General features: G+C 65.9%; 1 protein-coding gene across 5 annotated transcripts in view; it reads right to left on the bottom strand.

Annotated features, from left to right (window-relative positions):
- Window positions 1-22,174, bottom strand: part of AGAP3 (ArfGAP with GTPase domain, ankyrin repeat and PH domain 3) — a gene marked incomplete at its 5' end in the record, with an annotated part of 52,565 nt that overhangs the window by 11,818 nt on the left and 18,573 nt on the right. For 2 of the 5 annotated variants that reach the window (XM_080818922.1, XM_080818923.1), the window contains 9 exons: window positions 3,640-3,744; window positions 7,595-7,687; window positions 11,175-11,333; window positions 12,915-13,042; window positions 13,242-13,376; window positions 13,783-13,924; window positions 14,046-14,131; window positions 14,306-14,393; window positions 14,657-14,715. In XM_080818922.1, coding sequence (XP_080675048.1) covers window positions 3,640-3,744; window positions 7,595-7,687; window positions 11,175-11,333; window positions 12,915-13,042; window positions 13,242-13,376; window positions 13,783-13,924; window positions 14,046-14,131; window positions 14,306-14,393; window positions 14,657-14,715 — 995 coding nt within the window. Of the gene's footprint in view, window positions 1-3,639; window positions 3,745-7,594; window positions 7,688-7,844; window positions 8,789-11,174; window positions 11,334-12,914; window positions 13,043-13,241; window positions 13,377-13,782; window positions 13,925-14,045; window positions 14,132-14,305; window positions 14,394-14,656; window positions 14,716-16,028; window positions 16,933-22,174 lie in introns of those variants that run through there. The other 3 variants (XM_080818926.1, XM_080818924.1, XM_080818925.1) reach the window with 3 other exon arrangements.

The raw sequence follows: 22,174 nt of genomic DNA, 5'->3' as shown, positions 1-22,174 counted from the left end.
GCCTTGGGCCCAGTGGGCTTCCTGTCTCGGAAACACAGAACGACAGCCAAGAAGTCGGGGGGAGCAGCCTCCACCCGTGGACGGACCCCCGTGATGAGCTCCCCCCAGACTCTGTTCCCTGCTGTCAGGGTTCTGGCCCCAGTGCGAAGCCTCTGCACCCTGGTGCCTGGGAAGGAAAGAAACCCCGGAGGTCCTTTCCTGCCCCCGCCCCGTGTCCCCTCTACACCCAGTCACCGCAGGCCCCCTGTGGTCCCGCTCTCGGCCTGGCGTCCAGCATGGGGCCGCCTCGCAGTCTCAGGCCCCACGTCCCACTGACCCGGCTTTGGCACGCAGCCGTCCCGGGTCCCTGCACACGGTCACATCTTGGATCGGCTGTTCCAGACAACTGTCAACAGCTGGCTAGGCCGAAGGCACAGCTGCAGTCCCTCTCCTGGGGGAGGGGCTCGGGCCGCTCCAGTTCACAAGGAGGTCACGGCCGCGGCAACAGTTTCCAGGCCCCATGACGGCCTAGGGATGCCTGCGCCGGGACACAGCAGACACCGACCCCGCACCACGAACATCAGTCAGCTGCCGCCGCGAGGGACCGGACAGACGGCACTCGTGCTGCAGGCTGTGGCCCCTGGGCCCCATGCCCGGCTCCAGCACCAGGCTGGGAGCCAGCACCCGACCCGAGGACAGCGTGGCGAGGAGCGCGCGGAGCAGGAGCAGGGACGGGGACGGCAGGGGCAGCGTGACAGCGTTTCCCTCCGTCAGCAGAACAGGGAGCGCGGCGGCGGCGGCGGCGGCGGCGGCTCAGGAGAGCGGTCACCACGGCTGCCTTTATTACCCACCATCAAACAGCAATTTCTTCCCCAGCCTCCTCGCTAATTACCCAGCCAGCGTTCTCATCTCGTTTTATTACTGGAATTAACAACGAGTTCAGAGCGTGGAAAGCTATTAAGATGTGTGATTAAGCCACATTCAATTAGTTTCTACAAACAATTTAATTGATGTTGCAGATAGAATTAACAGAAGGTGATTGTGTGAATGGCTCCGCGGGCTGCAAATGGGGGAGGCTGTGGCGGGCTCTCTTGGGCCAGGCGAGGCTGGGGCGTGAGGCTCGAGGCCGGCCTGGCAGCCCTTCCTCCGGCAGCAGGTGAGTCACCCCCGGGCCATGATGGCAGCAGACAAGGCCGCGAGGGGCGTGTGCGCCTCTGGGGGGCCCACACGGCCCCTCCTCTGCACAGCTCCCCCGTGGAGGGAACCTCCCCGGAAGCCGGCCGGGGGGTGCCCGCTGGCAGCCATGGACCAAGAAGCCCGCACCGTTTGGGGAAGGGCAACCGCCAAGGGAGGAGGTCAGGAAGCGAGAGGGGCAGACGGCGCGGGAGGCTTCACTAGCACGGACTCAACCCTGTTCACGCAGCGGCACGGGACAACCCCCGTGTGGCGTTCGCTCCTACTTTCGCCGTCCCCACACCTTTCCCACCCGACCTGTGTCTTTTGGACGGGAAGAGAAGCATCCACGGGGCAGGGCTGCCGCTCTCCGCGTGAGCCAGCGCCTCCTGGCCTCCCGTGTGCAGGAGGACCTACATTTTGACCCCAGAGCCGGTGGGCAGCCAGTGAAGAGTGGACCGAGCGCCTGTGCCCACAGACCAGCCTTTCCCTCAACCTCTTTCTGAGGCCCTGTGGCCCAGACAACAAGAGGGGGCCCAGCTGGGTCAGGGGGTGGGCAGCAGAGCCACCTGCCTCTTAAGACTCACCCTGCAGGAAAGCAAGGACAGGCCTGGAAGCCCATGGCACCTGGGTTCTGGGCCGGGCCCCTGAACACACCCAGCTGCACCCAGTCCAACACGCCCGAAGGGCATCCGAGCTCCTCCGAGCGGCCCAGGCAGGGCCCGTCAGTTCCCTCCGTCCTCCTCGCCAACAGTCCAGGCAACAGTTGCCTGGATGTGAACCCTCCAGTCACCTTCTCAGCTAGCCCCGAAGAGAGGTGCTCTGGGCGCAGCGCAGAAAAACCTGCATCACGCTTCGAGTCAAAGTCACGGGCCCAGGTACCAGCTCAGCCACAGGCAGGGTGATCCAGACGGCCTCACTGCGATTCTGCTCTCTCGAATGCTGGGCGTAAAAGCGTTCCCTTCCCTTCCCAAACCCAAGCCAAACACAAGCACCCGACGCTTTCCTCCACGTCCCAAGACCTCCTTCCTGTCCCTCTGCTCCACGCTGGGCTTCCTCCATTACCTGAGACATGGGGACAAGCAGAAGGGACATGGCACAACTCGAGCAGCACAGAGCAGAAAGAACGGGGACGGAGGCAGCAAAGGGGGAGAGCCGAGGCCAGCCCAGCATGGTGGGGGCAAGCTGCACTGCTTCCAATAGGCTCGCTCGCAGCTCTGCTGGCTAGACACTGCCTGAGGAGAACGAATGCATCTTGCCTGGGGACACGGGGGACGGACAAGGACGACCCGCTAGGAGTTAGGAGGCACGAGACTGGCCTACAAATGGGCACAGTGGCCGCTCTTGGCTGGGGCGCGGTGGCCCTGCCATCACTCCGGTACAGAAGCCCGAGCCTGCTGGAGGCCCTGGGACTTCCTAAGACACCTGTGCCTCGCTGCCTCTCACGGACTCAGCCATAGGACCAGGTCTGTGCACAAGGCGGCCGCCGGGGGAGCGGGGCCAGGAGCCTTCGGCCCCTGAGTTAAGGGGGGGGAAGGGCCAGTGCTCAAGGAGTCAGACAGGGAGAAGCCCAGGAGGGCAAGGCTGGGCTCCGTCCTGACCGGAAGCAGACTGCGCGCCAGCTCCCCCCGGGCCAGGCCGCAGCGCATCTTCTCGGCCCCGGTTAGGGCTGGCACCAGGGACCCCAGCGCCCCCTGGGTCGGGCCTGACACCTCGCGCAGATTCAGAGGCGGGCCAGGGGCCCTCGGAGGCAGGCCCTGGGCTTCCGGGCCGGGGGTGGGGCCAGCCCACGTGCTGTGCCGGAGGGGCTTCGGAGGAGAACTCATTAGCCCCACAGTGGGGCGGTGACAGAGATGGATTCCGGTGACAGCTGTGTGCGGGAGCCACGCAGTGAGGGGAGGGGGGGGCGGGAAGGGTAGGGGAGCCTCCATGGGGCCACTCTGCCATCGCCACGCCCCGCCGCCCTGCCAGGACAGAGGCCGACACCCTCCAGACCCCTCCACCCACCGCCACCACCAGTCCGGGGCTCCCCTTCCCCAGACGACCCGTGCCCTTCCCGGCAGTCCCGGCTTAACGGTCACCCCGGGGCCCAGGAACCCAGGGATCCCCCCCACTGATGTGGCTCCCCTAAGACAACTGGCTGACAACCACCGGCACCCCAACTTCAGCCATTCCATGGAAACGGGCCCAGCCCAGCTCTCTGAACAAGGAGCACGTGGGCCGCACAGAGCGGCCAGGCCGAGGCGGCCGTCCCTGAGGGCTGCGCTCTCTCCAAAGGGCGCCGCCACCACGCCGGCTTCGCGGCTCAGTGCTCAGCCCAGGCCGGCGTCTCGGGGTCTGTGCGGCCCCCGAACCACCCCGGTGCAGTCCCTTCTGAAGGGCAAGTCCCCCGGACTCACTGAGGCCTGCTTCCCGCTTCAGTCCTAGACTCCACCCCCTCCCCTGGGCCGCCCAGCTCCCCGCAGGGGCCCCCCCCCGCAGACTCACGTGCAGGCTGGGGTGGTAGGTGAGCAGCCCGTTGTCGCAGAGCGTCACGTACTTCTTCTTCCACTCCTTGTTCAGGGATTTGCCGCTCCGCTTCAGGAGCACGCCCTGAGGACAGAGGCTGGGTCAGGGACGGTGCCAGCCCCACATGCGACATGCCCCAGGAAGTGCACAGTGACACAAGGTAACACCATCCTCCACCTCCTGTCCTCGTCAGAGGGGAGAGACTATGAGGATGGGAGCTGGTGGCTATCCCCGACCATCCTCCAGGAAGCAGCCGGGGGTGGGGGGAGCCCTCCCCGGCCCGTGGACCTCCCCCCACCGACCCCATCCCCCCGGAGTCCTGGGGCCAGGCCAGCACCAGGAGACAGGGTGTCAGAGGGCAGTGCCACTCCTGCCGTATGTCTCCAGGGATGGGTGAACAGGGCAGAAATCCCTAGAATGCCCCAGACTCTGCAGTGTGAGCCCCAGCCACTGAGCCCAGGAACCGGATTCTCTGGGCGAGCCCATGAGACTCAGTGTTGCGGGGACAGGAGCGATGGGACGAACATGGGCTCCATGGGAGCGAGGCTGTCTGTGTGTCCTGTTCACAGACACACCCCCAGCACCGTGACCAGGCCCCGGACACAGCAGACGCCCGAGAAACATCTCTGGAGGTGCGCTGGGGGAGCCGGCGGGCAGCGGCCAGACAAAACGCCCCCGAGGGGGGAGCCCCACAGGAGGGGCTCAAGCGGGGAGGCATCAGGGCCAGCAGAGGCTAGGCACCCGGGGTCCACCCCAGTGGGCACCAAAAAGGGGGAGCTCGAAGGCTTTGTACCAGCTCCTCCTTGAGAGATGGAAGCCCTGCTCTAAGACGAGGAAGAAAACAGATCAAGGGACTCGAGCGTGAGGAAACAGCATCAGCTAGGGTCCTGGGCCCCAGGGTGCGGGATAAACCCCAAATCTCTCACACTTCCGAAGAGAAGGCTCACTCCTGAACGCAGCAGGTGCGCCAAGGGGCCACCGGGCCCTCCTGCCCGATCTGCCCCGTGGGAACCAAGACGGGGCCGAGAGTCTCCCGCCTCAGCCGATGTTTCAGAGCCTCGCTACCGCTCCTTCCTTTCCCCATCTCCCTCTTCCCGCCACCCTCAAAAGACAGATGCCGTCGTGGGAGGTGCGGCCACAGGATATCGAGTTGGGAGTTCTGGGTCACTTGAGGACACACTCTCCATCTTGGTCCCCCTCGGCGTGAGAGGCCCCGTCCTCAAACGGAGCAACTGAACACAAGTGGTATCGATGGGACCTTCACTAGACCCGGATGGGTAGAACATTCCTGAAAGCAGTCGGACCCCTGCCCTGTGGTCTGCAAAGGAACCTCAGTGACCTGCTTCTGGGCATGGCAGCCACCCCCTCCCCGGCCAGAAATGAGACACGAGTACAGCTGCTCCTTCTGCCCCGACTGCAGACCACACCCCTCGGGACCGATGGCCACATTCTGGAGAAGGCAGCCCCCAGCCTCGGCCTGGGGCCTCCCCCACAGCCGGCTCACCTGCTCGTCTTCTCCGTCCCTTCCACACCCCCCGGCCTTCAGCGGGGGATTCTGCTCGAGCCTCTGTTCCCAAATCCTTCCCACTGGAGCCCTGCCCTCCCTCGCTAGACCCTTCCTCTGCCTCATGTTGAAGCCCTTCCCTCCTGGGTCCGATCCCAGCTCCGGGTCATGGGAGAGGGAAGCCAGGCTCCGCTCCCGAGTCTGCCCCCACCCAGCCCTCAACACCAGACAAGTCACGTTAACCGCCTCGGCCTCAATGTCCCCGGCGGGTAGGGAGAACGGACTCGCGTGCAAGGCTTCCTCACCCTTTCACACACAGAATCGGGATCAGGATGCCGGGGCGGGGTGGGGGGGTGGGGGGGGTGCGGGGGTTCTTGCTGGGAGGGAACCCTCTCCTACCCAGCACTCCAGCACTCCGGCCCCTCCTTTGCCAGGGCCGGGCGCTAATGAGCTCTTCGAGCGCGCTTTCGAGCGCGCTGTCGGCAGGGGTGTGGGAGGACTGGAAGGAGGAAAGTGAACGCAGCTGGCCAGGGACTGGACCTGCCTCCCACTTGCGGGCCCCCCTCCCCGGCCCGCCTCTCACCTGCCTCGCACCTGCCCGCCCGCGCACCTGCCCACCCGCACCGGGACGTGGAACAAGCAGAAAAGGCCAGGCTGCCAGAGGCCTGCTTCCCGTTCCCGCACACCCGGCCTTGCAAGGAGGGAAACGAGCTACGGGGGTTCCCGCTCCCCTCCCCGGCCGGCCGGCTGCGCAAGGCGGAGCGGGAAGCAATCTGGGGCAGAATGGGAGCGGCGCGGAGGCGACAGCCCCAGAGGACCCGTTCCGCCGCCGCCTCCCTCCCAGCTCCGCCAGCCGGCTTAATTGCGGAGTCCGGATTGATTGGGAATGCAAATGGCAACTGAAATGCAATCTCCACTCCCAGCAGGAGTGGGGGGGGGAGGGGAAGGAACGGGATGGGGAGACCGGGACGCGAGGGCGGGAAGGGGGCCACGCGGGCCCTGGGCAGCTGGAGGTTGGGGGAAGCACCAGGAAGGGCCAAGGGGCTGCGAAAATCAGAGCGTGGACGGTCCCCACCCCCACGCCGGGACCCCCGCTGTGGCTCGGGAGCACCTCAGGTTCCTTCCGCGGCAGGGTCCGCCCCTACTGGGGGGTCCCTGACCTTTAGTGGCCTGAACCAGCCAGGTAACCCAGCCGGCCAGGGTGGGGGAACCAGAGCCCAGGTGCAAGTTCACAGGGCTCCACCCCATCCCACAGCTCTCCCTGCCCTCCATGTGGGGGACTCAGGGAACCGACAAATTAGCCTGTACCCCAAACAGGAAGGGGACATCCGAGACTACCCTTATCTCAGACTAAGCACCCTGGAGAAAGCGTTAGTTTATGCATTACACGCTCCCGCGTACATCGGGTTCGGAGAGCACCCGCGCCCAAAGCAGAGAGTGTCGGGCCTGCGTGAGGCGCTGGGTCTGCCCCGCCCCCGAGACAGGCAGTCACACCATCCCCGGGTCTGTGGGGTCCGATTCTGCACCCAGACACACAGAGACCGGCAAGGAGGCTGGGCGCTGCCTGGCGTCCCCGGAGGTGATCCTGCCAGAGCTGCGCCTGCCGGGCCCTGTATGAGGACGTCCCAGGGGAGGACGGAAGCAGGGACACAGGTCTGGAGCAACAGGTAGTTCCCCACCCGCCCTCGGGGACTGGACACCCTCTCCGGGTTCTCCGTTCTGAACGGACCTTCACCACGGGGTCAGAACCCCACCTGAACGGAGGAATTCCGTCAGATGGCCCACGGCCCCCAGAAGGCCGGGGCTGGAGGGCCAAACCTTGACCGTCCGCTCAGCAGCCCCACAGCCCTGCCCCACACACCACCATCGCCGCACCAGGACGCCCTGCTGTGGTCAAGGTCTTTTTCCAGCCCCCGGACCCACTCAGGGGGTCTGGGAAGCTCCAAGCTCCCGGAGACCCAGCCCTGCCAGGCAGAGACTCGGAAACGAGGCACCCGGGAGGGGGCGGCGCACCTCAGCTTTCCCGGGGAACAGAGGCTCCCACGGAGAAAACGGCACCGATGAGCCCCGGGTGGGGAGCAGCCGTGGGCGTGCCCCTCAGTGCTTGCCCCTCAGGGTGCTCTCAAGTTCCTTTTCCTCGGAGTGCGCGGGGTGGGACAGGTCCGCGGGGCCACCCAACCCCTAACGCCCAGGCGGGAGAGCCAAGGAGGACGGCAGGCGGCTCTCTGCTGCCCCCGTGTGGCCGTGCGGAGGAGCTGCCACAGCCGCCAGAGCCGCCAAGGGAGGGCTCCAGCCCAGGCGGCAGCTCCTCCCACACACTCAGGCCACACGCCCCAGGGGCCCCAGAAGGAAAGGACCATCGTCCCATGTTCCCTGAGCCTCGTCCCTCATGTCCACCACTCCCTGGCCACCAGGGAAAGGAATGCCGACCTGTTTGATGGGGATGGCCCGGCCGCTCCCGATGCTGTCCACCTTGCAGTCGGCGGCCTTCTTCTCCCGGTCCAGGTCGGCCCCCTTCCGAGACTGCAAGAGAAAAGAAGAGGCGTGTTACGAGGGCCCAGGGTCCACGGGGGACAGCAGCCCGCCTGGACTCCCCTGCCCTCCCCGCCTCCCTCCTCCTGGGCAGGCCCTAGCAGGGGCAGGGCCAGGGCGGCGGGACCGGGAAGGAACGGAGACCACGAGTAGTCCAATGGGTTTATTCTTACACACGGCACCATACAGAGCAGCACAGGTCACTGAGCCAGGCCCGCCCCTTACAGGAGAGCAAGGACACGGAATACCGAGGGCGCGAGGAGCCCGCACGCAGCCCAGGGGGCTGGGGCTTAAGAGAAGGGAGGGGGCGAGGAGAGGTGGACGGTGGGGCTGAGGGATGGCAGGGAGCATGGGGCACGATAACCAGGGAGAGCAAAGTCCAGAAGTGAGCGGGCGGTGGCCCGTCTGCGGCACAGACACCACACGGCACGTTGCACCGAGCGCGGTCGGCGAGGCCCGAGGGGCACAGTGGATGGAGAGAGAGAGGAGAGAGGCCAGAAGAGGCCCTGAGCCCCTGCCAGGCTCCTGGGGCAGAGCCCGCCCCAACGCGGATCCTAGGAAACGGGGAGGCCAAGAGGGGGAAAGGCAAGCGCGCGGCGGTGGCTGTGGCGTCCGGAGGAGCGGAGCAGGAACGCAGAAGTCCATGCAGGAAGGAGCAGAGGGGGGAGGGGCAGGAAAGCTCCCCCCAGGAGCGGCTGGGCCGGGCCGGGCGCTTGGACGCCCCCGCCCCTCTGGGCCTTGTTGCGCTGGCCTGGCGCCGGGCGTGGGGCCGAGCTCCCTTCTTCTCCATGCAGCGAGCCTGGCGCAGCGCGTCCAGCTGGGCCTGGTCCCCCGGCAGCCCCCAGCCGCGGGCTCCAGCGTTCCTAGCCTTCCCTGGGGGTGGGGGTTAGTTACAAAGGTTCCTGTGGGTCTCTGGAGTGGGGAGCACGGCGGCCGCTTCTCATCTGAGAGCAGTCCCAGGGCCCGGCCCGCCTCCGGCCCCGCACAGGGGAGAATGTCCAGAGGTGCTGTGTGTCACCACCTGGTCTTCTAATTTGGAAGGAGTTGGAAAGGCCTTTTTGTTGATGAAAAGTTGGAAACAGTGGCACATATCTGCAAATATCGAAAGAATAAAGATTTTGGCAAGTTATACTCAAGCCCCGCACGAGTCGGTCAGCACTGGTGAGGGCAGAGACCCAGGTGCCTGGGGAGAGGCGGCAGCGGGATGAAGAGGAGGAGGAGGAGGAGGAGGACGAGGAGGAGGCGGTGGCGGCAGGGGCCGCTGGGCAGTCCGGCTCATCGGGGAACGTTCGCCACTGGGCGGCTGGGGCCCCGTCCCTTCCTGTTCTCCCAGGCCACCAGGAGCCCAGGGCACCGGCTGGGGGCACAGGACTGCCCCCTGCAGGTGGGGGACGCACAACCACGGGAACAGGAAGAACCGGGCCAGAGGCCTCTGCCCACAGCCCCACCATCGGCACCTGCCCCAGGCTTCTCCTGGACGCCACAGCCTCTGCCCCTTCGGGCCAGGGAGGAGGAAGGTGGATGGGACCGCTGCCACCAGGTCCCCGGACCAAAGAGCTGGGTGGGGGGAGTAGGGTGCAGCCTGCCACGGCCAGGCTGGTGAGCCAAGAGGCCCCCAACCAACCACCAGAGGGTTCCCTGGGAGCCCAGAGGGGCAGCCCCCCGGGATGGGAAGCAGGGCAAGAGTGGCAACAAAATGAGTACATGAGGTCATGGGGGAGACTGGGGACATCGATGGCCACATCCAGGGGGTGGGTCACAGGGACACCGGCCACGGAGCAGGCGTGGCTCTGCTGGGGACAATGACAAGGGCAAGGAGGTGACCCTGACAGCGACGATGAGGGGGAGGTCCTGAGACGCACTCCTAGAGACGGACGGGTCTTGAGGCCTCCTCGTGGACAATGGCGCAAGGGAGGTCACCATGGAAACAATGAAAAGGAAAAAATAAGGTCGCCACAGTGAGGATGGAGAGAGGGAAAGGGCCCGGGGGAGGCTGGACGGCAGGCGGAGGCAGCCGAGCAGGCAGCGGGGAGCGCGGGGCGGGGAGCACGGAGGGCCGCAGCGAGGAGGCTGTGAGCCAGGCATGGACGCCGGACAGAGGGTGGCAGGGAGGACAGCAGGCCTGGCAGCAGAGGAATTGGGAGGTTCTGGATGGGGTACAGGGAGCAGGGGCGCAGACAGTGGTCACTGCAAACACAGGCACCTGGGGGGCGGGCTCTGCGACGGCGGGCACAAGCAGGCAGCCCAGGGCGGTGCGTGGCTCAATGGGCATGAACAGAAACGAGATGCTTCGAGTCGAGGCAGGCTGGGGCCGGGAAAGTGCAATGCGCGGCAGCGGCTGTCAGCAGAAAGGGGTGGTCGGCAGGGACGAGGAGGAGGGGGCACGAGGCAGGCACAGCAGGGACAGGGGTGGGCAGACCGGGCAGCGGTGTGCTGGGCAGGCGGAGGCGAGAATGAATGGACGAGGCCTGGGGGCACTGGCTCTGTCTGGGCGGGGCTCCTCAGCGCCTGGCAGGGCCTGCCCGGCCAGCCGGACCCAGGACCAGGCTGAGAGCCAAGCCCTGCTGCTCGGAAAGAGGCGCGCGGACTGACGCGGAAGCACCGAGGGATCTCCTGCGAAGCCGCCCGGGCAGCTGCCCCGCCTGCGCCTGACCCAGGACTCCCAGAAGGGCCCGGCCAAGTCCCAGCTGGAAGCTGAGAGTGTGGGGCAGGCACTGGGTCTCAGATGCCGGGCCTGGACAGCCAGCAGACTGGGGGCGCCCAGGGGCCGAGGGGCTGGGCCCCTAGCTGCGCGAGGGATGTGGGTCCCCCGTGGGAGGTCTAAGAGGGGAGAGGACGAGCCCGTACGCGGGCCCGAGGCCGGGCAGTGGGGTGCGGGCTAGGCCGCAGGAGCCAAGACCCCGGGGAAGACATCTAGGCCCTCAGCGGAGCCGCTGTAACAGCAGGCGGGAAGCTAAGGTCAGGGAGAACGAGCGGGATGAGGACAAGGAGGTCTAAGCCCCGGTTCTAGCTCTGCCAGCTAACCCTCCGTGTAGCCTCGGGCAAAGAGCCGTGGGGGCCTGATCCCCAACTGAGGAATCGAGGGTGCCGAGGGCATTTGAGCAGACGTGTCCGAAGATGCCTCCAGCTGGGGCCAACAAGCCCTCCGGGCTGGAGAGAGCGGAGGGCGGGGGGTTGGGGGGGGCGAGTGTGCGGCAGAGACAGGAGGGCCTGCGTGTGTTGGCCGCGGGCGGCCCCCCGAAGGCTCAGAGGAACCGTCTAGAAGAGTCTGGATGTGCAGTAGGGCATGGGGAAGGAGCCTAGAGAAGCGGCGTGTGTCTGTGTGGATGGCGTCTTGCTGACTCGGGCTGCCGTGGCCCTGCATCCGTGGCTCTGGCCTGCGCCCTCCCGGTGGGGGGGGGGGGGGGCTGGGGGCCGGGCCCTGCCTCGCCAGTGCCGGCGGCCGGGCCGGTGGGAGGGCGGCGCGCAGGGCACATACCGTGAAGATGTTGGAGCGCCGCTTGGACTGCTTGCGGACGGGTGTGGGGGTGGAGGAGGCCGCCACGGTCTCGATGCGCAGCTCCCGCTGGCTGACGCTGGGGGTGGAAGGGACTGAGGAGGAGTAGTCGCTGAAGGCGCTGCTGCCGCCATTCGTGGCCTAAGGACAGAGAGGGCTGCTGAGGGCTGCCGGGGAGCGGGCGCGGGGGCGGGCGGCAGGCGGGAGCCGGGGGCCCCTGTGGTGTGGGGGCCTGGCCTGGGGCTCGCGGGGCAGGAGAGGAGGAAGGCGGCGTGGCCCCGGGGCGGGCACGAGCCAGCCCCCACTGTCCGGGGCTGCCTGGCTAGGGTCCCCGCAGGCGTGCTTCCGTGCCTGCCCGTGAGCCGAATCAGGTCAGGGTAAGTAAGTGCCAGGGGCAGAGGAGCCCCGCCTCATGGTTGGGGCGGGGGGTGGTCGGGCATGAGGGAGCAGGTCCCCTTGGATGAGCCCCCAAGTCTGTGACACGTGGTGAAGATGTGGGAGGCCAGGGTTGGGCGCAGGGTGTCCGGGGAGGCCGAGGTCCCCTCCCGGACAGCGTGCGCGCCGGGGGCAGGGTTACGTGAGAGCCGAGGCCGAGGCCGAGTGTGGCCAGGAGCCAAGACTGCTCGCAGAGGAAGCAGCAGATACGGGACAGAGCGGGCAACGCAAGAGAGACAGAAGGGAGCACAGGATGGGGACAGAAAGGGCACCGCCGCGGCCGCTCCCCGGGAGCCAGGAAACATGCCGGCCGGCGAGGCCTGCTCCCTCACTGCCCCCAAGAGGTTCACTAAGCAGAGAACGCGTCCCACCCTGACAGCCTCCTTGAGTCCTCCTCTACACAAAACGTACAAAATGCCCCCAACGGCTGCCCCTTGGCCTCAGAGCCACCCGGCAGGGCCCGCAGGCCATCACACCCGACCTCTGCAGGCTGAAGCGCAGAAACACCCGGCGCTCCCCCTTCCCTGGAGGTGGGGGCGACTCCCAGGGAAACCCCTGCCGTCTCCCGAAGCACGAAGGAAAGGCCTCTGGAAAGGCAACCAGCAGCCACCAGAAAGCCGGGGGGCCGAGGGCCCTCGAGACTCCAGCTCTCGACAGAAAGAGCGCGGAGACGGTCGGCTGGACCGCTCAAGCCAGCGCACCTGTGCCCACGCGGGGGGGGCCTTCTGCGGAGCAGGGGACGGACTGCAGAAGTCCCAGAAGGAAGCACTGGCCCAAATGCCGAGGGCCCAAAATTAACCAAGCAGGAAGGGGGCCGGCATCCCCCGCGGTGACCCAGGAGGAACGCCAGCGGGACGTGGCTCAAAACACGGCTAACACCCCACACGGCACAAAGGCCGCTGGCCCCTAGGGGGGCCCGTGCTGCCCTTGTAACTGCAGAGCCCACTGGTGAGGAGGGAGCAGGCCTGGGAGAGCCCCTCAGTGCCCCCCAAGTATGGTTCCACGGGGAGCGGCTCCCGAGCCAGCCTGCGGGGCCAGACGGGCGGCAGCAGGGACGGGGACGAGCGGGAAGGCCATCACTCTGGGGCACAGGGGAGGCCAGGCCAGTCGTGCAGGCAACGGGGAGCTCAAGCCAGTGCTTTCACGCTAATCACAAGGTGGGAGACCACACAGGGGACAAGGGGCGGGGCGGGGGGGGGTGTGGGACACGCAGGCAGACAGACAGGATGACGAGGGCGGAAGGAGGACGCGCGGCTGGAGGCAGGGAGGCTGGGAGGCTGGCCGCACCTGGTTGATGTGCACAGCCGGGATGGAGGCGGCGGACACTGCCGAGTGGCTGGGGGAGTTGGGCAGTGACTTGCAGGGCCCGATGGCCAGCTGCTGCTTCTTCCGCAAGGCCACTACCTTCTGGGCCACTGCAGGGGACAGCAGAGTCAGTTACCCCTCTGGGGAAAAGGGAGAAGCCCAGCTTAGAGCTGCCCCCCAGGGCGCACAGCCCCACCGGCCACAGAGCCTCCTGGGCCCCTGCTCTGGGCTCTGGGGGCGCCCCCCCCGCCCCGCGCCCGTGTTACCATCCTGGAAGGGGGGGCGCCTCCCGCCCCTCGCCCGCGTTACCATCCTGGAAGACACGCTCCACGTTGAGCCCATAGGTCGCGCACGTCTCATAGTAGGTGCAGCGCTTCAAGTCCGTGGAGAGCTTGCGGGCCCTGCTGTCGTCGATGACCCGCGGGTTTGCGGCACTGATGGCGTCTGCGGGAGGCGGGAGGGGGGACTTTACTCAGCCTGCTGAGAAGCGGTGCCACGGACGGGGACAGGTGGGCAGCGTGGGCTCCGAGGGTGCCAGCGGACCACGCAGAGCGCGAGCATCGGGCGTCCAGGCCTCGTTCCAGCTCGGCCACCGACTTGGAGTGGAAACGAGCTAGCTGCTCTGTTTACGCATCCCCCAAGACGGGGACGTGATCGTCACACAGGTGGGAGGCCCCGGCTGGGAACGATCCAGCACACAGGGAGCAAGGAGGTGGTGCCCACTCTGGGGCAACACAGGAGGGGCTCAAAACCAAGAGATAATACCAGGGGGCTTTGTCCCCTGGCCCCGCGGCCCCACGCACCTCCGTCCCCCCACCCCCCGCCGGAACGGCCCAGCGGGCCTGCTCACCCTGCGTGCCCACCAACACCATGGGCACCTCGCTGGCGTTACGGAAGCTGCAGAGCCGCAGGAAGTAGTTGTACACCGTCTGGAAGCTGATTTCATCCTCCAGGCTGAACACGAACACCACCGCGTCCACCCAGGCAGCAAACTAGGGGGACCGAGCAGAATTACTACCCACAACCCTTCTCAGGCAGGCGCTGCGCCCTTCTGCACACACACAGCTTTGCCCAGGCCCAACCAGTGGCCCAGGGCCAGGGCAGGAGCATCACCTGGAGCTCAGGGGGGCCTCCTTCATCTCGGATCAGCAGCAGGTAACTCTGGCCATCCACCACAATCTCCTTCTTAAACCGACCCCCTAGGACAGAGTGCATGATCAGGCCCCAAGCCGGGGGAGCCCACAGCTACCAACAGAGGAGACAGGAGGGCCCGGACGGCTGAGGGGCTCCAGTCCCCGGGCACAGACAACAGCCAGGAGCCAGAGGGGGCAGAGCGGCCAGCCTCAGAGCCCAGGCAAGCCTGTGACGCTCACCTTCCGGGGACTCCTCCTGGACATAGGTGCCTGTCAGATAGCGGTGCACCAGGGCCGACTTCCCGCTAGACAGGTTCCCCACAATGCCCTGTGGGAGAGGAAGGGGTGAGAGCAGTGGTCAGGGGCAAGAGAGAAGAGACGGGGCAGGAAAGACGGACGGATGTCCCTAGGAAGAGGGGCCGGAAGGAAGGACCGGAAGAGAAAGCTGAACAGAAGTGAGAGGCCACAGAGAAAGGCCAAGACCAGAGAAGGAGGGGCCTGGAAGCAGGGGAAGCAATGCCCGGGCCCATCGAACTGACCTGTGCCCACCCAGCCCCAGGGCGGCCTGGGGCTCCCCCAGATCTCACTCACCACTTTAAGCTCCGGAACCGAGCGGCTCAGGGTCCACTCCTGGCTGTTCACAAAGGAGTCTGCGGGAGAGAAGGCCACCCATCAGGACTGGGGAGGCACGCACACCTGGGCCACCCACCGCCAGCTGTCTCCTACACTGCCCCTCCCTGGGCCAAGGCCAGAAAACAGCACGGTCCCAATGGGACCCCAGCCTTCACCCGGTTCTCTAAAGAGCAGTGGGAAAATCCTTCCAGAGACGATGGGAGCAATGATGCTCCCCAGGGAGAGGCCTCTGAGAGGCGTGGGCCCAGCTCTCCCAGCCGGGACCTGTGTCTCTCCTCTCCCTTCTGTTCCAGCAAGGTGAGCTGAGCCACCTGGTGTCTGAGCCACACCTGGGCCTGGCCCAACCAGAGCCCCAGACCCCAGGCCCAGGCAAGAGGCCTGGCCAGTAGATCTCAGCTCAGACCCAAGCTGGGCTGGGCACCTGGCAGCTGGGCAGGGGGGCCAGCCTCCCACAGCAGCAGCAGCAGCAGCGAGTAGGAACAGCTCACCCTCACAGGGTGGGGCCACCCACCACATTCCTAGGCGGGGTGAAGAGGGAGGAGCCCTCACCTGGCCTTGTTCTGTGAGGGGCAGGTTGAACGGGGAGCTATCTAGCCTCCCCAGACTGGCCCTCCTCCCCAGGCTCCTCCTTGGTGGGAGGCCACCACTCTTTCTTTCCCAGAGAGCCGCCTCCTGGGCTTGCCCGCACTCAGGTCCAGGCCCTTCTCTTCTCTACCCTGCCTCTGGCAGTGTCCCAGGGAAGGGAAGCCTCCAGCTCCCCAGAGCTCCCTGCAGCCCCGCGGCCAGACCCCTTCTCTTTCCTCTTTGCATTGTAATGGACATCCACCAGCCAGCTCCAGGAGGCCCTGACCGGGCCAGCCTCTCTGCCTGCTTCCCCTCCCCAGGCTGTCTCAAAGAGTAGCCACCGCCATCGATCGGGTCCACAGGCAGTCCCTCTGTTTTCGGGCAGAGGCAGCTAGAGGTGAGGACTCAAGCCCACCTGGAAGCCAGAAACACGGGCGCTCTCCGCCCCTCCCCAGCCTCGCTGCCACACGTGCCAGCAGGGAGAAAGGGGCCCTTCCGTGCTGGTCTCACGTTCCCACCATGCCAAGGGCCAGCGGTAGCACCCGGTGGCAGGGGACCCAGACTGGACGCACCTGCAAGTCCTCCCCGGCCACAGCCACCTTCTGGGACCCATGAGCCACCCAGAGCGCGCGGGGTTGCCGGTGTCCCTTGGTCCGCGCCCAGACGGCACACCCACCTCTCCCAGGCGGGCTCGCTACGTTCTCACACCCGTGCTCAACAAGGGCGTCCAACAGAGAGGACTCCCCGGCCCGGCTCCGCGCCTTACCGCTCTGCGCGCCCAGGAGCCCGGGGGCCGGGGCCGCTCGGCGGCTCCACAGCGGCTCGGCGGGCGCGGGCTCCCTCCGGCGGAAGCGGCTGGTGAGGAGTCTCCAGAGGCCCGCGGCGGTGCGAGGCCGGCCGGGCTCGGGCGCGGCGGCGCGCGGGGCCTCGGCGCCCAGCAGCAGGTCGCGGCGGCTGGGGAAGGCGCCCAGGGAGCCGGCGTCGCCGTCGCTGCGGGTGCGCGCCCGGGGCAGGAGCCCGGACTCTGCGCGCCGGATCTCCTGGCCGCGGCGCAGACGGAAGCTGAAGCTCTTCCTCAGCGCGGAGAGGCCGCGCCGGGGACCCGCGGTGCCCCCGCCGCCGCCGCCGCGCAGCACCTGCCAGCGCTGGCTGCTCCACAGCGAGGCGCCCCGCAAGAAGCCCGCGCTCCCCGCGCGGCCCAGCCCCGCGCCCGCGCCCTCGGCCGCCGCCAGCTCCAGGCGGTTCACCTCCAGGAACGTCATGCTGGTGGGCCTGGGCCGCGGCGCCTGGGCCCCCCGCGAGCGACTGCGCCGGGCCGGCGCGGGGCTGGGCGCAGGGCTGGGCGCGGCCGAGCCGGGGAGCCCCGAGGGCGCGGGCCCGGGAGCCGGCGGGGGGCCGTCGGCGGCGCCGCGGCGGCCCAGACGCGGGCGCAGGAGGCCGAGCAGCAGGCTGCGGGCGCCGGAGGGCGGGGGCCCCGGGCCACCCGAGCAGACGCTCCGCGGCCGCGCCGGCTGTTCTCGCGCGGCGCTCAGGGCGGCCTGCAGGGCGGCGGCGGCGCGGCCGGCCGGGGCGCCGTGCAGGTCCAGCGAGTCGCAGACGCTGAGGGCGCGGCGGCAGACGGCGGGCCGCTCCCGGCTGCAGCTGTCCCCCGGCGGCCAGCCCCGCTCCATGCTCAGGGCCCGGGGGCGAGGGCCAGGCCCATGGCGAGGGGCGCGGGGCGGGGCCCGGGCCGGGGCCGCGGCCGGCGCGCACGGACCTCCGGCCTCTGGGCACCTGGTGTCGGGCCCACGGAGTCCCTCAACGCTACCTCGCAGCCGGCAAGCCCAGACCTGGAGAGGCCGGGAGCGGCCCAGCAAGGAGAGGCGGCAAGCCTGGCCTGGAACACCCCGGAACGGCAGCGGGCGGCAGGGGAGTCAGCCTGCTGGGGCAGCCCCCGGAGCCCTCAGAAAACAGGAAATTCCAGCCCAGGGCTCCTCCTCGGATTGGGGCAAGTAGGTGAGGAGCTGTCATTAGCCGCCGACCAAATAAATAACAGTCCTGAACACCACACACCGGGCCCTGTTTTGGAGAGAAGTGGGCCACTTGCTCTTGCTCTAAAGGACCAAACAGGTGTTAACACCCCAGGGCCGGCATTATGGTAAACTTAAGTTAGGAGTCAGGGAGCAAGTCATATGCCCTCTCTGACCCTCAGTCTCCTTGTCTGTAAAATGGGAGGCCTTAGTTTCTGGCTGAGACGCTCTGAGATTCGGAAGCTCCAGAAGAGAGTTGCGGGACGCTGCAGGCAGCTCTTCTGCTAACGGCCGAGGCCATCTTCTCCCCCGGAGATGATAAAATTATCTGGATTCAGTGAAGTGTCCTGCCTAAGGGCAGTGGAAAGTCAAAAGGTAACCTTCAGTGCTGGACCACACAGTTCTGGACGAGTGACTCACTTTTGTGTCCCGGAGTCTCCAGTCCCCTGCTCCCTGGGTCTCCCCTCCTGTTCAGAGGCCGTCCAGAGGTCGGCTGGCCAAGGTGAAGTGCTTGCCCTCCGTGCTGGCCGGAGCCCGGTCACCCTCTCCGAGCACAGATGCCTCTTCACCGAGTGTGGGCTGCACCAGAGGCTCATGAGGTGCAGGGCTCACCCCAGGCAGGGGGCAAGAAGCTGGGAGCTGCCCCGCTGTGCTTTCCACTGCATTTTAAACATCAGTCCTCTCCGAGGCCCTGCAGATGAGCTAGTCTACCATGATCCGGAAGACCACGGGCACACTGAGAGACGGATTGAGAAACCAGTTCAGGTCGTGGCAAGGATGGGAGGGCCTACGTGGGCTTTAAAGAAACACTACTCACCAACTTCCTCCACCCCCCCCACCCCGCCCCCGCCAGCCCAATTCCCAGTGTCCATCTCTGCCTCAGAATTCCACCCTTCTGGGTAGAAGCAAACTACAAGATAGAAGTGGCACATTCCTGAGGGGGCTGGGGTGGGGGAATGCCTGAGGAAGGCAGGGCCTCTCCATCCTCGGTGCTACGAAGAGCCCAGAGCTGGAAACTTTCAAGTCCCGGGCTGGATCTCCCAGGCCTGGAGAGCCCCTGGGGGTGGTTTCGTATTTTCCTGGGACTACTTATTAACAGTGATGAGGATGGCTTCTCCCTCCCCAGGATGCGTATCCCCCACCTAATAGACGGTTCCATGGACGAGCCTTTCCCAGGATCCTTCAGGGGTGGGGACAAGAACACAGCCCTGGAGTCCTGGCTCAGTTCCTCACGTCTAAGTCTCCCACACTCCATTTCCCTATCTGCCTATCTGTCTGTCTGCACTCTCTCTCGCAGACACACAGGGAATTACCCCCCCCCCCAGAAGAACAGGGCTGCTCATTACGAACCCTCCCCACCCCCAAACCAACGAAACGGCAAGCACAGGACAGCAGCTCCGTCCGGGGACTGAGGAGGGACAGGGACAAGGTGCCCAGCTGGGGACGGGCTGCTTCAGCGCTCCGCTGGCTGTCTCAGCAGGAGAAGACCCCGATGGCCTACAAGGGGCAGAGGCCCCCAGATACACTCGTATCTACTGTGGGAAGGCAGGCGCCGGTGCCTCGTCCCCGAGACAGAAGAACATTTTACATTCTCCGAGGCCACACCATTTCCCCGTGGCTCCCACGGCACCTGCGGAATCTGGTCCAGGCCAAGTGCTCAGTCTGGGTCAGTCCCCAAACCGGCAACAGCTTCCGCTTCCTCCCCTGGCTGCCTCTCTCCTTCCCAGAAGCCTTTCCTGACCCACAGAAGCTAGCCAGAGAAGGACACCTGCTGACACAAATATCCCCGGGGCATGGGGCCAGTGGAGGACCTTAGGGAGAACAGCGCAGGCACAAATCTCTCTCCCTTGTTGGCCTCTCTGCACGAAGTCTCTTGTGTTCTGCCTGACAAGATTCTGCTCCAGAGAGCTCCACTCAACAGGGCCCGAAAAAAGTTAGGGCCATCCTAAAAAGCTTCAAACTGGGATGCTGTAAACAGTACAGAAGTTCCACGAGGCTAACCCTTGCGGGAGTGCTCGGCCTGCTAAGGTCCTCAGACACACCAGGCCAGCTCTGCTGGGGAGGGCCGAGAGGCTCCACGGCCATCTGGGGGGGGAATTAAGGATACCGTGTCCCGTGATGCCCCACAGTGTGCTCTCTGCGGGAGGACGGGGACGGACTCCCCTGGGAGCAGAGAGCCCAGAAAGGGAGCTGGGAAATCACAAAGAGCAAGAGCCGACTCTGGAGGTGTCCAGGGCCGGGGGGATTGGACCCACCGCGGGGGCGGGCTGCCTGGGGGCAGCAGGGGGACACGACTGACCCCGACTACCAGGGAGGCGGGAAGGGAAAGACGTCTGTGAAGGTGTGGCGTGGGGGGCACGGAAACCAAGCACCGTTTGTGAGCGAAGGGTGGCCCCCAGCCCCCGCACCCCACACGACCTGGGACCTAGTCTCCGCTCAAATATTTGCCGGGAGTGACCCGCTGATAAGTGCTGAGGCATGCCTGGCTGAGGCCACATGCACCGCCCAAAGCCCGTGCACATCCTTCCCCGCAGCAGGGAGGGAGGCCCGAGGGCGCACGTGGTGGTATGGAGGGAGAGACCTGGGCTCCTTCCCACCGCCCCCAGGGGTCCCAGAGCCACACTGGCCCTGCAAAGGCCGCTGGGCTCTCCATGCCCACAAGGTGGCAGCAAAGCATCTTCCTGCAGCCGAGGAGGGGCGGGAGGCGGGGAGCAAGGCGGGAGCAAGGTGGTGGGAAGGGGGGCGGGACCCAGAGCCGAAGCCCGGGCAGGTGGCCAGGGCCACACCCAGGGCTGCCAGAGGCGGGGTGGCCTCCAGCAAGCTCCGTGCGTGGGCTCTGTACTGGCCTCGGGGTGGGGGACTGGGGAGTCCGAGGAGGTGGGGGGGGGGAACTCTAGGCTGCAGCCCCCTCCCCCGCTCGGCCCCTCCCACTGTAACGGGGGCCTGAGACCACATTGTCCTCGAGACCACAGCAGCAGTTCTCCCTCTGTGGAGGGAGGCCCACTGCTAAGAGATGGTCCCTGGCTGGGACAGTCAGCTAAGGAGATAAATCACAGGCACAATCGTCTTGCAAGGACCCCCAGTCGAGAGGCGGGGGGTGCTCTGGAGTGGAGAGAACCGGGTTCAAAGTCAGCCTCTCGCACCTGCTATCTGTGTGTCCATCTACAGCCACTTTAACCTCACTGGGTCTCGGGGTTTAGCCTGCAAACCAGAAATCATCTCACCTTGCCCCCGAAGTTGCTACGAAAACCAGCGCCGTGACTGTGGAGGGTCTAACACTGAGCCTGGCACAAAGCAGGGGAGCAGGAAAAGGAGCCGTTACCGGGGGAGAGAGGGAGCAGTGACTTCTGTGAGACGCAGGAACAAATGAAACCAGCTTTCTTCAAGTCAGAAGCCTGGCGGGACGTGCCAGCCATCACACAGCAGCCCGGGCCTGGCCACTGCCGGTCCGTGTCTCTCCTCCCCAAGACCGTGCTGGCAGAACTCGGACACCCCTGGGACCCCTTGGATCACATCTTTCTCTGAAAATGTGCTGAAAGCTGTTCCAGACACAGTTGTGCGCCCCCCCCCAACCATTCGTATTTTGAAGTCTTAACCCCCCAGTCCTTTAGAAGGTGACCTTATTTGGAAATAGGGCGTTTGCAGAGATGAGGTCACGTCAGAGTCTGGTGGGTCCCTATTCCCCTATGACTGCTGTCCCCCCTTTTAAAAGATTTTATTTATTTATTTGACAGAGAGAGAAAAAAGCACGCACAGCACGGAGCCCCAATGTGGGGCTCCATCCCAGGACCCTGGCATCATGACCTGAGCTGAAGGCAGACGCTTCATGACTAAGCCACCCAGGTGTCCCTATGACTGCTGTCCTTATAGAAAAGGGCAATCTGGACAGAGAGACAGTGATTGGAGAACGCTACGGACGAAGACGGTGGTCCACAAGCCAAGGAGAGAGGCCTTCGCAGGAAGCACGGCCCGGCCTGCCCACTACTACCCGACTTGTGGCCTCCAGACCTGGAGAGAATGAGCACTGCCCGGGAGCAGTAGGCGCAAGGGGGTGGGCTCCAGGGGGCCAGGCAGGTGTGACCGCACAGAAGCGGCCTGGTCCCCAGGCCCTTCCAGGGCTGCTCAGGGGACCTGGGAATTCCACCCCCATCTCCCAAGGTCGGGGCACCAGAGAGCTCTCCTGTGGCTGCATCCCGCCCTCCCGGTAGAGAAGCTGAGAGGACCAAAGGGGCAAGTGGGGGTGGGGGACAAAGGGAGGAAACCAAGAGCACCCGCTTCTGGGCAGTCTCCCAACCTGGAAACAGCCTTCTAGCAACCTCGCTACTCCACACTAGTCTCCTCGTTTTTCTTTCTGTCCACAAGCTCTGTGCGAGGCTCGGGACTTCTGAACGGCCTCCTGACCTCGTTCTCCCTCGGCACATCCTAAACCCCGAAGAGGGACCCGGATAGACACCGCTCCCTGCTCAGACCGAAGACCAGGAGCACGGGCCCTGTGCACGCTGTGCTCCGCCAAGGAGAGTCGGCTTGTCACCAGCGTCCACACTCCTCTGACCTGCAGGGCCTGGGTGGGCACTTACCACGCTGCCTCTCTCGGGACAGGATTCCAGACTCCGAATGTGCCACACTGTGCATGCTCCCTAAAGGCTACCTGCCTTTCCATCCCAATTCTGACATATATCCTACATTTCATATGTCTTTAAAAGTGTTCTCTTAGGGGCGCCTGGGTGGCTCAGTGGGTTAAAGCCTCTGCCTTCGGCTCAGGTCGTGATCCCAGGGTCCTAGGATCCAGCCCCACATCAGGCTCTCTGCTCGGCAGGGAGCCTGCTTCCCCACCAACCCCCTCTCTCTCTCTGCCTGCCCCTCTGCCTACTTGTGATCTCTGCCTGTCAAATAAATAAATAAA

The sequence above is a fragment of the Martes martes genome (genome assembly GCF_963455335.1).
Source record: "Martes martes genome assembly, chromosome: 11".
Classification (NCBI taxonomy): domain Eukaryota; kingdom Metazoa; phylum Chordata; class Mammalia; order Carnivora; family Mustelidae; genus Martes; species Martes martes.
The sequence above is the reverse complement of the archived record's forward strand: the minus strand, read 5'-3'. Positions and strand labels throughout refer to the sequence as shown.